Here is a 15579-nt window from a genome sequence, read left to right as displayed (position 1 = left end):
ATATGTGAAGAGTCTTCAAGATTTCAAGTAATAATTACGTCTCTCGTGACTGGGCACTCTTATCATTTCCTACTTTCTCTGTTGCTCACACTCCATCTAACCCATTCAGCAAATCTTGTTGACGCCAGCATTAAAACATACCCAGAATCTGATCATTTCCCATTATGTCCCCCATCTTGCTCAGTTACAGAAAAAGCCTCCTAATCCTTCTACCCTGCACCTCCTCAGTCTATTCTCAACACAAGAGCCAGAGTAATTTTGTTGAAGTTTGACTCAGATCATGTCTCTCCACCATGCAGAATCATCCAAAGGCCCCACACCTCACTCAGAGGCTAAGCCCCTCACGACAGCCTGCAAGGCCCTGTGAACTCGGGCCCTCTGACTTCCTTCTCCCTCACACAGACCTTCCTGTTCTTCCCCGAACATGCCAAACATTCTTCTGTCTCTGAGGCCCATGTTTCCTCTGCTGAGAAGGCTCTTTCTCAGGACATCACGTGGCATTTTCTCTCATCTTTGTCAGCGGCTTCCTTAAATGATACCTTCTCTGTGAAGAAGTCTCTAGCTAATTTCTTTAAACTCTAGTCGACCCCACCCACTCACCCTCTACCCCTCTTTTTCTGCTATCATTTTTTCCCATAACATTTCTTGCCATCCAAAAATACAAGCTGTTTTACTTACTGACACACTGTTTATTGTCTGTGGCCTCCCACTGACGTAGAGTCTCCCAGAACATGCATTTGTGTCTATCTATCACCACTGTATTCCTGGTACCTACAACAGCACCCGTCACGGAGTGAGCACTCAGTGAATACAGTGACTGGGTGGGGCGTGGCCTCCCTGCCCAGGTGCAGGTTACCTGGTGGTGGTGGTCTTCCCCTCCATCTTCTGACTATTCCAGATTTTCACCGTGCCATCATTTGAGCACGTGGCAAACAGTGAATGCTCGTCAGAGACTCTAATCCGATTCACAGCAGACTTATGTTCGTGAAGATGTGCCACAAGGAGCCCCTTAGGCCGCCACCCTGAGGAAAACCAGGAGCGTGTCTTAAGTTTCAGTTTACAAATACAATCTTCCCTTTACACCCAGCTACAAGGATCGACAGCCAACAGGAGAACAGTTCATAAGAACTGAACAAAGGGTCCCAACAGCTAGTCAATACTGAGTGGCCTACTGGACCACATCAGATATTATCGCCTATGGAGGAAGATATCCTTTCAAACAGCCTTAGAAAGACTGCCCTAGGGCCTTCTCCAGCATCTGAGAGGGCACACTAGTCATCTGCTACCAGGAAAAACCCCAACTACTTGCTCAACGGCAAGAGGTAATGACTACCTTGATGTAGAGAAATGGGGCACTACGGAAAGAGCCCACTCCAAAAGCCTCAAAGACCCAGATCTATCACACCACAGTGTGACCTTGGGGTACTTAGGTTTCAATTTCCACAAATGTAAAATGAGGGGGAAATTATTCAACCCACACAATGACTGTATGGGTAAATGAGATACAAAGCGTCTAACACTGCCCCAGGTCCACAGTAAAACCCAAATGTGGACTTCTTCTCTACCTGCAATCATATATTCTATGACATCAACAGATTGGTATAAACAGGATTATAAATTAGGCTCAGAATACCCAAGGATTTTCTAGTACCTTATGACATCTATACACTCTGCTCATGTATATTCTTTTCATGAATAATTAATATCCTCTAGTAAACAACAAAGTCCCTGAGGCCACAGACTATGTTTTATCCATCCTGTATCATTCACAATATCCAGCATAGGTCTTTGCATATAACAATCTTCAATGTTTGATTAAAAAAAACCTTTATATTTAGGTATAACATTTAATAATATTTAATATTAATCAATTTTTTAAAAAAACCTAGAGCGTGGGATGGGATGGAAGGTGGGAGGGAGGTTCAGAAGAGAGGGGACATACATATATTGTTCACTTGCTCAATCATGTCCAACTCTGCAACACCATGGACTGCAGCACGCCAGGCCTCCCTGTCCATCACCATCTCCCAGAGCTTGCAAAAACTCATGTCCATTGAGTCAGTAATGTCATCCAACTATCTCATCCTCTGTTGTCCCCTTCTCCTCCTGCCTTTAATCTTTCCCAGCATCAAGGTCTTTTCTAATGAGTCAGCTCTTTGCATCAGGTAACCAAAGTACAGGAGCTTCAGCTTTAGCATCAGCATCAGTTCTTCCAATGAATATTCAGGATTGATCTCCTTTAGGATTGACTGGTTTGATCTCCTTGCAGTCCAAGGGACTCTCAACAGTCTTTTCCAACACCACAGCTCAAAAGCATCAATGTTTCAGCGTTCAGCCTTCTTTATGGTCCCACTCTCACATCCATACATGACTACTGGAAAAACCAAAGCTTTAACTAGATGGACCTCTGTTGGCAAGGTAATGTCCCTACTTTTCTAACACACTATCTGTGTTTGGCATAGCTTTTCTTCCAAGGAGCAAGCGTCTTTTAATTTCATGGCTGCAGTCACCATCTGCAGTGATTTTGGAGCCCAAGAAAATAAAGTATGTCATTGTTTCCCCATCTATTTGTCATCAAGTGATGGGACCGGATGCCATGATCTTAGTTTTCTGAATGTTGAGTTTTAAAACAGCTTTTTCACTCTCCTCTTTCACCTACATCAAGCAGCTCTTTAGCAGCTCTTTGCTTTCTGCCATAAGAGTGATATTATCTGCTTATCTGAGGTTATTGATTTCTCCTGGCAATCTTGATTTCAGCTTGTGCTTCATCCAGTCTGGCATTTCATATGATGTACTCTGCATATAAGCTAAATAAGCAGGATGACAATATACAGGCTTAACGTATTCCTTTCCCAATTTGGAACTGGTCTGTTGTTCCATGTCTGGTTCTAACTGTTACTCCTTGACCTGCACACAGATTTCTCAGAAGGCAGGTAAGGTCATGTGGTATTCCCATCTCTTTAAGAATTTTCCACTTTGTTATGATCCACATAGTCAAAGGCTTTAGCATAGTCAATGAAGCAAAAGTAGATGTTTTTCTGGAACTCTCTTACTTTTTTGATGATCCAACGGATGTTGGTAATATGATCTGGTTCCTCTGCCTTTTCTAAATCAAATTTGAACATCTGGAAGTTCTCAGTTCACGTACTGTTGAAGCCTAGCTTGGAGAATTTTGAGCATTACTTTGCTCAAAGTATGTGAAATGAGTGCAATTGTGCAGTAGTTTGAACATTCTTTGGCAATGCCTTTCTTTGGGACTGGAATGAAAACTGACCTTTTCCAGTCCTGTGGCCACTGCTGAGTTTTCCAAACTTGCTGGGATATTGACTACAGCACTTTTACAGCATCATCTTTTAGGATCTGAAACATCTCAACTGGAATTCCACCATCTCCATTAGCTTTGTTCATAGTGATGCTTCCTAAGGCCCACTTGACTTCACATTCCAAGATGTCTGGCTCTAGGTGAGTGATCACACCATCATGGTCATCTGGGTCATTAAGATCTTTTCTGTATAGTTCTTCTGTGTATTCTTGACACCTCTTCTTAATATCTTCTGCTTCCACTAGGTTCATACTGTTTCAGTCCTTATATCTGCCCACCTTTGCATGAAATGTCCCCTTGGTATCTCTAAATTTCTTGAAGAGATCTCTCATCTTTCCCAGTCTATGATTTTTCCTGTATTTCTTTGCTTTCCTATCTTTCCGTGCTATTTGCTGGAACTCTGCATTCAGGTGGATATATCTTTCCTTTCTTCCTTTGCCTTTTGCTTCTCTTCTTTTCTCAGCTATTGTAAGGCCTCCTCAGACAGACATTTTGTCTTTTTGCATTTCTTTTTCTTGGGGATGGTTTTCTTCACTGCCTTCTGTACAATGTCACAAACCTCTGTCCAGAGTTCTTCAGGCACTCTATCAGATCTAATCCCTTGAATCTATTTGTCACTTCCACTGTATAACCATAAGGGGTTTGATTTAGGTCATTCCTGAATGCCCTAGGGTTTTCCCTATTTTATTCAATTTAAGTCTGAATTTTGCAATAAGGAGTTCATGATCTGAGCCACAGTCAGCTCCTGGTCATTTCTGTTGACAGTATAGAGCTTCTCCATCATCAACTGTGAGGCATATAATCAATCTGATTTTGGTATTGACCATCAGGTGATGTCCATGTGCAGATTCAGCTCTTGCGTTGTTGGAAGTGTGTGTTTGCTATGACCAGGGCGTTCTCTTGGCAAAACTGTTAAGTCTTTGCTCTGCTTCATTTTGTATTCCAAGGCCAAACCTGCCTGTTACTCTAGGTATCTCTTGACTTCCTACTTTTGCATTTCAGTCCCCTATAATGAAAAGGACATCTTTTTTGGGTGTTAGTTCTAGAAGGTCTTGTAGATCTTCATAGAACCATTCAACTTCAGTTTCTTTGGTGTTAGTGTTGGGGAACAGACTTGGATTACCGTGATATTGAATGGTTTGCTGTGGAAACGAATAGAGATCATTCTGTCGTTTTTGAGATTGTACTCAATTACTGCATTTCAGACTCTTTTGTTGACTATGATAGCCACTCCATTTCTTCTAAGGGATTCGTGCCCACAGTAGTAGATATAATGGTCATCTGAGTTAAATTCACCCATTCTAGTCCATCTTAGTTCTCTGATTCCTAGAATATCGATGTTCACTCTTGCCATCTCCTGTTTGACCACTTCCAATTTACCCTGATTCATGGACCTGACATTCCAGGTTCCTATGCAATGTTGTTCTTTATAGCACCAGACTTCAGTTTCACCACCAGTCATATCCACAACTGGGAGCTGTTTCCACTTTGGCTTAGCCTAATTCCTTCTGGAGTTATTTCTTTGCTCTTCTCCAGTAGCATATTGGGCACCTACCAACCTGGGGAGTTCATATTTCAGTGTCATATCTTTTTGTACCCAGAAGTCAAAAGCAGGGCTGATAAACCATATTGAACTGTATTATAGAAACAAACATTCCAGGGTATTTATTTTCTTTAAAAAAAAAAAAAAAATTATGTGACTACACAGACCACTTAATAATATTTCTGAAATCTTTAAATCATTGGTCTCCACTGGCATTTTTCCTACATTCACAACAGAAGCCTGTGGGAACTCATGTGGTTTTTCAATCTCTACCCAATATTTTGACCACTTGATGCAAAGAACTGACTCATTTGAAAAGACCCTGATGCTGGGAAAGATTGAAGGCAGGAGGAGAAGGGGACGACAGAGGATGAGATGGTTGGATGGCACCACTGACTCTATGGACATGAGTTTGGGTAAGCTCTGGGAGTAGGTGATGGACAGGGAGGCCTGGCGTGCTGTGGTCCACAGCATCGCAAAGAGCTGGAAATGACTGAGCAACTCAACTGACTAACCCACAAGCATATATTCTGTCTCAGTTTTTAAGATGCATTTTTATTATTAAAATCTATACAGAAATTCATTAAAAATGTTTTAAAAAACCTGCCAATCCAATATCAGAGATGAGCTCTATCACATAACACTGGGCATGTCTGTTAACACAGCTGAGCCACAGTTTCCATCTAAAATATCTCAAGTTTCTTTAAATTTTCTCAGAATACAGAAGTGTTTTCCCAAAAATCTTAATGTTGACGATTGCTGAGTGATGGCTGGTTATAGGTGATTTTGGTTTATTTTTAAAGCACTCATTATTTTTCATATGTTTCTACCTATTTTTTAAATAAAATTCATAGCTATTAAACCCTTCAGAAATTGAAAGCCAGAGTTTACTCGAGGAAGTCTGACATTTAGTGAGAAAGTGGCACGACACTAAGCAGGCAAGTAAAACCCAGCACTATGAATGGGGAACATGGGCCACAGACAAGATAAAACAGTAGGTAACAGGCCTAAAAGGCATTGCCAGAGCCAAGATCCAAATTCCACAAATAATGAGTTGGGATTTCTCACTTCCTGGTTCTTCCTGTGGGCTTTCTTTTATATATATATATATGTATGTATGTATGTATTTAGGTTGCACCAGGTCTCAGGTGCAGTATGCAGGATCTAGTTCCCCGACCAGGGATCAAACCTGGCTTCCCTGCACTGGAAGCGTGGAGTCTCAGCCACTGGACCACCTGGCAAAAACATTAGGTATCATGGGCTTTCAAAGTGACAGCTTTGTGATCACTTCCTCTGCCAGTAACTGGTACCAGTTTCTTCCACTGGATTCCAGGCCCTGGCACCCAGGCTGGAATACCACTGCCCGTCAACGGCACACTTACCCGGGGGGGGCGGTTTACTCTCCCACTCAGCGTTGTCCATCATCTGCTTGGCTATCCTCTCGGCACTGCACTGCTCCCGTTTCTGTTGTATGAGCTGCTGAAGCTCAGTTTTACACGTTGTGATCCGGATCTGGTAAGTGGACGGTAAAATTGCACTACTTAAAACCTGTATTGTTGGTTTTCTATTCTGGGCATTTGTCACTTCTGGAATCTGCAAAACCAAAGAATAAGTATCTGTGTCATAAGTACAGTATGTTTGATGGTTAAAATGTACCCATGTTCTATTTATTACACCAGACTTTTGTCCTTATTTATGTACCAATTTTTAAATCCATCTAAATACAGCGACATATTTTTCAGTGAAAACCTAATTAAGATAAAGTTTAACCACTAATTCCAAATCTCCATATTTTAAAAAAATTATCAGTGTAGGAATAACATTAAACAAAAATATTCATTAATTTAACTGAAAAAAAGAAAGAGAATGTTATCAGTTCATTCAATTAAAATATATTGCCTAGGGAAGAATTACTGCAAATTAAAAACTTACTTCAAATATATCCAAATCATGACATTTCTCACACAGAGTAAACTTGGGACTTTTCTTCCCAGAAGTATTTTTGCTATCTTACAGATGTAACTATGCTATATTAAATGAAGAATAAAAGAAGATTTTAAAGGTTCACTGCAGCCTATGAGTAGAATCATAGTTCATAATGACGACCTCACCCCAGTTTCAGATCACCTTATTTGGTGCTTTCAATACTAGATTTCCCTTTGGCTAGGAAGATAAACCTCTTCTGGAAAGAGAAACATCCTTCCTAAAAGACAAGTCACTGTATGGATTTTTCCAGTACAGTACACAGCCTTTAAACATCCAAACAGTAGAATGAGATCCACAGACAAAAAGCGCGCTACTGCCGGGATGACAATACCTGCGGAGAAGTCGACAAAGGGGCGCAGACAGCAGCGGAGGACTCAGAACGAGGCGGCTTCCCAGCCGGCACCACCTCCTGATCACTCCCTTTAGGCAGGGCCTGCTGCATGCTCGGTGGCTCCAGAGAGCCAAACATGCTTTTCCACTCTTCATTGACATTTGAATCTTGTTTAACATGTTTTCTAGCTATGAAAAAAGATCAGAATAATCTGAAGGAAGCGTCTATGACAAATCCGTGCTTTTATTACTCTTTGCGTGTGTGGGCTGGAGGAAAGGGGACAGCATGGACTTCATGAGGGCCGATTTATTCATATTCACGTATAAACATGTTAGCTCTCATTTCATCTCTAGGGCAGATGGACAGATGCACTTTCAGTAGTGTTAGTAATCAGACCTAATTGCTTCCTAGTTGTCCAAGGCTAGCTCAATTTCAAGGAACCACTTTATCTGAAGAACCAACAAAAATGTAACTTTTTCAAATGTCCTGACTACACTGATAAATATGACCTCTCTATATCCAGAATCAGTTACATGGGGTGAAGAAAAGAAGAAATAAAAAGTCATTTGCATTCTTATGCATATTCCTTCACATGTTTGTCAGCGTTTCTATGAGAAATTTCCAGAACTGAAAATATAAGTCAAATAGTAAAAAATAATAACAATAATATTAATAATATGTTCAATTTATAAGCTCAAAAACAGTGAATTCAGTGAAAATGCCCATTCCCTGCCGCTTGCTGACACAAGCATCATCAGTCTTCACTAATCACAAAGGCAGACAATGGCATCTCGTTTCTATTTGCATTCATTTCACTGTTTACCTTTTAAATGTGTATCTCTATTCTATAACTTGTATGTTCAAATCCTTCACTATTTTTCTTTCGGGAGCTTGTGGTTTTTCTTATGAACGGTATAAATGCTTTACATTTTATGGCTATAAATCAGGGGTCCCCACCCCCAGGTCATGGACGGTTAGGAACCAGGCTGCACAGCAAAAGGTGAATAGCCAGTGAAACGGAAACCAACCTCATCCCTCACCTGTGGAAAAACTGTCGGCCACTGGTGCCAAAAAGGTTGGGGACCACTGCTGTAAACCATTAATAGTTAAGTTGCAAATACTTTATTTCAAGTTCAACAGTTAGAGGTCTTTCCTTTTTTTAAAGTAATTCATCAGCTGCCCTCAAAAGCTGATACTAGAATGTTGTTGTTAGGTTGCTAAATTGTGTCCGACTCTTTGCAGCCACATGGACTGTAGCCCACCAGGCTCCTCTATCCACGGAATTTTCCAGGCAAGAACACTGAAGTGGGTTGCCATTTCCTTCTCCAGGGGATCTTCCCAACCCAAGGATCAAACCTGTGTCTCCTGCATAGCAGGTGGATTTTTTACCACCCAGCCACAGGGAAAGCCCGATGCTGGAATATAAGGATTTTAAAAGGCATGTACTTAGAGGTCAGTATATCTCCAAAAAAGGTTAAAGGGAAGAATGCATGAGATTTTAAAACCCTCACACAATCAACATCAATGTCACAAGAGCCAACAGGTTTAAATCTCAAGACTTAAAATAATGAAAATTCCATGTACAGAGGAGCCTGGTGGGCTACAGTCCATGGGATCAGAGAGTCAGACACGATGGTACGACTAACACTTTCACTTTCAAATCATGAATGCATCTCTCCTTTGCAAGACTATTCAATTCACTGGCCGTTACCCACTAGTAACAAGATAGGAAACTTTACCCTCATTTTACATAGACTATTGACCTTGGGTTGGTGCTAAAAGGATTAAAAAATAGAATTTTGCCTTCAATCATATACTGCCACAGAGGCAACTAGGCTTTGGAGTCAGACTTTGGATTGAATTCTGACTCCACATGTACAAATCCATGAATTTGGAAAGTTACTTAATTTTTTAACTGTACGTCCACTTCTCCACCTTTCCTCTCCCAAGTCTTCTTGCAATTAAATATAAATGGAGTCATTCACTCACTGTATTTGAAAGTTCTATATGTGAGAAATGTGACTTCTTAGTTTTACTACTAAAAACTTACGAAATAACTAATAATAACAAGCTAACACGCACACACAGAAATATACTAACCTCGCTTGTCATCTGGTTCTTGTTTCGTTTTAACAAGATCAACTTGTCTCCCAGTTATACCTAACGCTGCCAAATCAATTACACCTTTCTGACTACTATCATGGAGATGACTCTGATCCACTATATTGGCCTTTGCCTTGTTAGATTTCATCATGAAGTCTTTCAGAGCCAAAAGCTTGTCTTCCTCTTCCTCTGTCATTCCCTAAAACAAATAAAACCATATGTCCTAGGTTATTTTGCAAGTAATAATAGGCCTCAAAATGACTCACAACTGAAGGGTCAAACCACTCAATTTAAACTTTAAGAGTGAGAACAGTAAAATGAAGCAAGCAAAGGCAAGAGAAAAGGAAATTATCAATACAGAACCACATTACTCTCATCTCCGAGGACACTCTCCCTCTGCTGGGCATTTTCTACTTTGTATCATGATTTATATCTTAACATTCTTTCTAAAAGGCAACATTCAAATACAATTCACCTTTGAAATCTCCAAAGAACTTAATACAGTGCCTGGTAGATCTTTAATGTATAACTATGAATAAACAAACATTTAGTATCTAAACAAAACTTCTGTAAGTACATGAAGCAGAAGAAAGCGTGTGTACTTGGACTTTGTCCCCAGATGTGTTGGAGTATGTGGTGGGACACTGCTGTGAAGGCACTCTGGGATACATGAAGCACTCTGAGCATTCTGGCACGTCTCATGGACTGACAGGCAAGTGTAAGCAACACACTGGCATCCCAAGGTAACAGGAAGACTAGGGTCAGGCCGCTGCGGTTCAAATTCCAGCCACATTACTTAAAATCTGTATGGCCGCGAGCAAACCACCCACTTTCTCTGGACCTCTGTTTACCTATGAGGGTAATTACTAGTACCCATCTTGTAAGACTATTATAAAATTCTAGTAAATTAATCCACGTAAGACAAAACACTTCAAACTGACAGCTAATGAATACTACTTAATTTAAATAATGAATTCGATGTGCAAAGTAAACATTCTGGTACTTGGAGCAGTTCTGCATTTTCTTAACTTTCCCACCTCCAAGAACTCCTGTAGAATGTTTTTATTATGCAAATGAAAAAATTAATAAAATGACAATTCCCTAAGGCCTCAATCTAAAACCCCTCTAAAACTGGAGCTTAAAGTAATAGTCACAATCCACTGGCACAAGAGGAAAATCAACTCTAGAAAGTCAAAAAGCTAAGAAATAATGAAATAAAATAACATTAAAGTATAATACTTGTACAATATCCTTGACAAATTTTTTCCAGTATTAACCTGAAATTCATTTATTTACATTTCTCCTAAAATCTACTTAGACAATGACACAGCTAACAGTTCTACTCTTTTTTTAGCCTACGTTTCAGCTCATAGGAAAGGACGGCTCTGCTTCAGTCCACACGAGGGAAGGCCAGAAAGAAGGCTGAGTGGAGAGACTCCCCAACCATGGAGCTCTAAACATATTCTGCAGAGCAAAAGCAGCCAGTCACAAAAGTCACATATTGTGTGATCTCGTTTACACGAAATATTCAAGACAGGCAAATTCACAGAAACACAAAGCAGACTGAGTGGTTGCCAGGGGGAGAAGCAAATAGGGAATGACTGCTAATGGAAAAGGACATTCTTTTCAGGCTGATGAAAATGTTCCGGGGGCTTCCCTGGTGGCTCAGAAGATAAAGTGTCAGCCTGCAATGCGGGAGACCTGGGTTCGATCCCTGGGTCAGGAAGATCCCCTGGAGAAGGGAATGGCTACCCACTCCAGTATTCTTGCCTGGAGACTCCCATGGATGGGGGAGATTGGCAAGCTACATACAATCCATGGGGTCCCAAAGAGTCAGACACAACTAAGCAACTTCACATATTCTAGAAAATGTTCTAGAATTAGTGGTGATGGTTTCACAACTTTGTGAATACACTAAAAACCACTGAACTGTGTGCTTTTAAACACTAAATTTCACTGTCTATGAACTGTATCTCAATTAAAAAAATGTTAGGAATGCATCATCAAAAAACAAAGAAAAAACCCTGACAAGGACAATCAGCTCAGTTCAGTTGCTCAGTCGTGTCTGATTCTTTGCAAACCCATGAACACCAGGCTTCCCTGTCCCATCACCAACTCCCGAAGCCTACTCAAACTCATGTCCATTGCGTTGGTGATGCCATCCAACCATCTCATCCTCTGTCGTCCCCTTCTCTTGCCTTCAATCTTTCCCAGCATCAGGGTCTTTTCCAATGAGTCAGTTCTTTGCATCAGGTGGCCAAAGTATTGGAGTTTCAGCCTCAGCATCAGTCCTTCCAATGAATATTCAGGACTGATTTCCTTTAAGATGGACTGGTTGGATCGCCCTGCAGTCCCAGGGACTTTCAAGTCTTCTCCAACACCACAGTTCAAAAGCATCAATTCTTCAGCGCTCAGCTTTCTTTACAGTCCATCTCTCACATCAATACATGATTACCGGAAAAACCATAGCTTTGACGAGATGGACTTTTGTTGGCAAAGTAATGTCTCTGCTTTTTAATAGGCTGTCTAGGTTGGTCATAGCTTTTCTTCCAAGGAGCAAGCGTCCTTTAATTTCATGGCTGCAGTCACCATCTGCAGTGATTCTGGAGCCCAAGAAAATAAAGTCTCTCACTGTTTCCATTGTTTCCCCTTCTATTTGCCATGAAGTGATGGGACCGGATGCCATGATCTTAGTTTTCTGAATGTTAAGCTTTAAGCCAGCTTTTTCATGCTCCTCTTTCACTTTCATCAAGAGGCTCTTTAGTTCTTCTTCACTTTCTGCCATAAGGGTGGTGTCATCTGCATATCTGAGGTTATTGATATTTCTCCCGGCAATCTTGATTCTAGCTTGTGCTGCATCCAGACTAGCATTTCTCATGATGTATTCTGCATATAAGTTAAATAAGCAGGATGACAATATACAGCCTTGACATACTTCTTTCCCCATTTGGCACCAGTCTGTTGTTCCATGTCCAGTTCTGTTTCTTCCTGACCTGCATACAGATTTCTCAGGAGGCATGGAAGGTGGTCTGATATTCCCATCTCTTGAAGAGTTTTCCACAGTTTGTTGTGATCTACACAGTCAAAGGCTTTGGCATAATCAATGAAGTAGATGTTTTTCTGGAATTCTCTTGCTGTTTCGATGATCCATTGGAGGTTGGTAATTTGATCTCTGGTTCTTCTGCCTTTTCTAAATCCAACTTGAACATCTGTAAGTTCATGGTTCACGTACTATTGAAGCCTTACTTGGATAATTTTGAGCATTACTTTGCTAGTGTGTGAGATGAGTGCAATTGTGCGATAATTTGAGCATTCTTTGGCAATGCCCTTCTTTGGAACTGGAATGAAAACTGACCTTTTTCAGTCCTGAGGCCCCTGCTGAGTTTTCCAAATCTGCTGGCATATTGAATGCATTTGTTCGTAGTGATGCATCCTAAGGCCCACTTAACACTGCACTCCAGGACGTATGGCTGCAGGTTAGTGATCTCACACCGTGATTAACTGGGTCTGAAGATCTTTTTTGTACTCTTCTTCTGTATATTCTTGCCAACTCTTCTTAATATCATCTGCTTTTGTTAGATCAACACCGTTTCTGTCCTTTATTGAGCCCATCTTTGCATGAACGGTTCCCTTGGTATCTCTAATTTTCTTGAAGAGATCTCATCTTTCCCATTCTATCATTTACAGCGAAAGTGTAGTCCCTTAATATCCATCAGACTTCTGCTTCCAGCCATGATGTATAACAGGGACAAGATTTACCCTCTCACTTAAAACAATTTTGAAACCAGACAAAAAATATGATATGACACATTTCAGACACTGGAAAACAGGAAGCACAGGGCTCTGATTTCCCCAGATAAAGGTGAGTCCTATGACTGTCCCAGCTTACTCTTTGGAGAGTTTCCAGGCCATGGCATGAGGAGGGCGATGGTGGCGGGGACTCAGAGTTCATCAGAGCCGCGTTCAAGAGACAAATCAGAGTTCCAGGAAGCCAAACGGCCAAGCGTGGGGCAGAGCCCTGAAGAAGAGAGATCCCCTGCCAAGCAAGAGCTGTGGTCAGGGCGTCGCCAGTCTCCCACTGAGTGCTGAGCTACATGCATATGAACACCAACACCGGGGACCAGGAAAAGGCAACAGAAAGCAGCAAGCCAAACAACCCCAGAGCTGACAAGGCTGAGGATCACTCACTCTGCTCCCACCAGCCAGAAGTGAGAGACCTCTTGCCACACAGAACATCATGTCCTCACAAGTCCCTAGGAATCGAGCTAAGCTGGCCACTGACCAAAGTCTGATCTGGATCTCTTCTAACAAAGCTCAAAACCAAGGCTTAACATTATCAAACCAACTCCAAATAACTTTAACTACAGAACAAATCCAACACAATACAGCCATCCTCAGGACCCCCAACAAAATCCACAGATGCTTGATCGTCTAAATAAAATGGCAGCACAGTATTTGCAAGGAACCTACAAACATCTTCCTATATACTTTACATTACCTCTAGATTACTTATAATACCTAAAACAATGTAACTATTATGTAAAAAGTTGTAAATACAATGTTAACAGTTAACAGTATGAGGCAAATTCAAGTTTTGCTCTTTGGAACTTTCTGGAATTTTTTTTTTTTTTTTTTTAATATTTTCGACCCATGGTTGGTTGAATTCATGGATGTGGAATGTGTGGATACAGAGGGCCAACTGTGTAGTGTAAAGGGATTCAGCACCCAACAGTATAAAATTCACAATCAACAGAGAAAGAAAAATGGATGGCCAGGAGTCAGAGATTAGACGAAAACTTACATTTTATTGTATATCTTCTTATATAGCTTTTCAATTTTACACCATGCATCTATACTACCAAGTCAAAATCTTTTTAGTTAAAAATATGTAAAAGTTTAAAATGTTAATTAAAGTATCTGTTCTAGTATCTGATTAAATAAATATGAAAAAAACAGGGAGCTCTCATAGATGAGATCAATCTAAAATAATCCTGACATGTGTTACCTCCAGATGGGAAATCCTATTGAAAATCTGGAGTACAGGCAGATTTCAACTCCCACAGAGGTAATTCCAGAAGTGTACTTTAAGTCTATTATCTGGTGCTCTGAATATATCAGAGAAACCACACTAGGCTGCTCTGGAAAGGCCTATTTTAGTCACAGCGTATCTCAAGTGTCCCCAAGTGGTCCTACAGAAAAGAGCACTGAAGAACCCCGAGCAAAAAAAAAATATTCTGCAGGAGGGTAAACTCTGCAGAGGCTAATTTCTCCCCTCTGTATTCCTGACATTAGGACAAGGACTCAGTTCCCACCTCCAAAACCTCCTCTGGCTCTAGGCCTCTTCTAGTAATCCCAACAAACTCAGTAGCACAGGGACCAAAAAGACAGACTCACAAAGGGCTGGAAGAGATGAGCGGCCCAAGGGCCTCTTCCTAAGTCCACATAAAACCCCAACAAGCCTCTCAGCTTTAGTCCCTTATCCTCTGGGCACTTTGAGAGGCAAGATGGCACTTTGCGGGGGTGGGGGACCGGGGGAGGCATGTAGAGTGAAGACAGGTTTAGGTTGCAACATTAGCTTTGAAAAGTAATGTTCACTAACTGTGCGTGCACAGGAACCTAACTACCCTCACTGAGCCTCGGTTTCCTATCTAATGAAACGATGCCAATATCTACTCATCAAACCTATTTCAAGGACAGGCACACAACACAGAAAGTAGACTCACTGTGTGTTCTCAACCGGGGAAGCCAGTGCCGTGCTGCCGCCGCCGAGGGCCTCGGAGACTCTAGCCTGCCGTCCTTTCCAGCAGCAGCACCTAGCCCTTAAAGCAGAGCATCCTTGCCCCTGAGGAGTCTCCTGAGACTATCTGTGACTAGTCTCCTAAGATTATTCACAGAAGCAGCATATCCCCGTTTCCACTCACAGGAAGGAGAGATGAGTGAGGACCTCAAGCACTGAGGCTCAGGAATACAAGTCAGCGAGAGTGCAGTGCTTTCACTGGGACCCCAGTGATGGGGGCTGGTGCCGGGGAGCAGCAGGGCCCTGGGGCTGGGAAGAAGAGCAGCAGGACGCAGAAGGGCTATGCCACGGGTAAAGGGAGGCACGCTGCCCCTCCCCTCGCCCTCCCTTCACCCGTGGCAGCGGAAAACTGACACCCACGGCAAGGTGAAAAGCAACAATCAGGAGCTAGGGCAGTTCCACAAAATAACTAACGACCTACACGGAAGAGAAAACTTCCGCATAGAAGATTTCGGCTTAATATACGGGATTTGCATGGAAGAGAGAACTACAAAAGA

At 41.6% G+C, this 15579-nt stretch overlaps 1 protein-coding gene across 2 annotated transcripts in view; it reads right to left on the bottom strand.

The window, feature by feature from the left end:
• PIK3R4 (phosphoinositide-3-kinase regulatory subunit 4) overlaps positions 1-15579 on the bottom strand; it is a 76153-nt gene that overhangs the window by 23436 nt on the left and 37138 nt on the right. For both annotated transcript variants that reach the window (XM_025294050.3, XM_025294044.3), the window contains exons 10-13: positions 9283-9484; positions 7183-7370; positions 6248-6458; positions 857-1022 (exon numbers count right to left, since the gene is read on the bottom strand). In XM_025294050.3, the coding sequence (XP_025149835.2) occupies positions 857-1022; positions 6248-6458; positions 7183-7370; positions 9283-9484 (767 nt within the window). The remainder of the gene's footprint in view (positions 1-856; positions 1023-6247; positions 6459-7182; positions 7371-9282; positions 9485-15579) is intronic.

Source organism: Bubalus bubalis, chromosome 1 (genome assembly GCF_019923935.1).
Source record: "Bubalus bubalis isolate 160015118507 breed Murrah chromosome 1, NDDB_SH_1, whole genome shotgun sequence".
NCBI lineage: Eukaryota > Metazoa > Chordata > Mammalia > Artiodactyla > Bovidae > Bubalus > Bubalus bubalis.
This window is presented reverse-complemented; position numbering and strand designations above follow the sequence as displayed.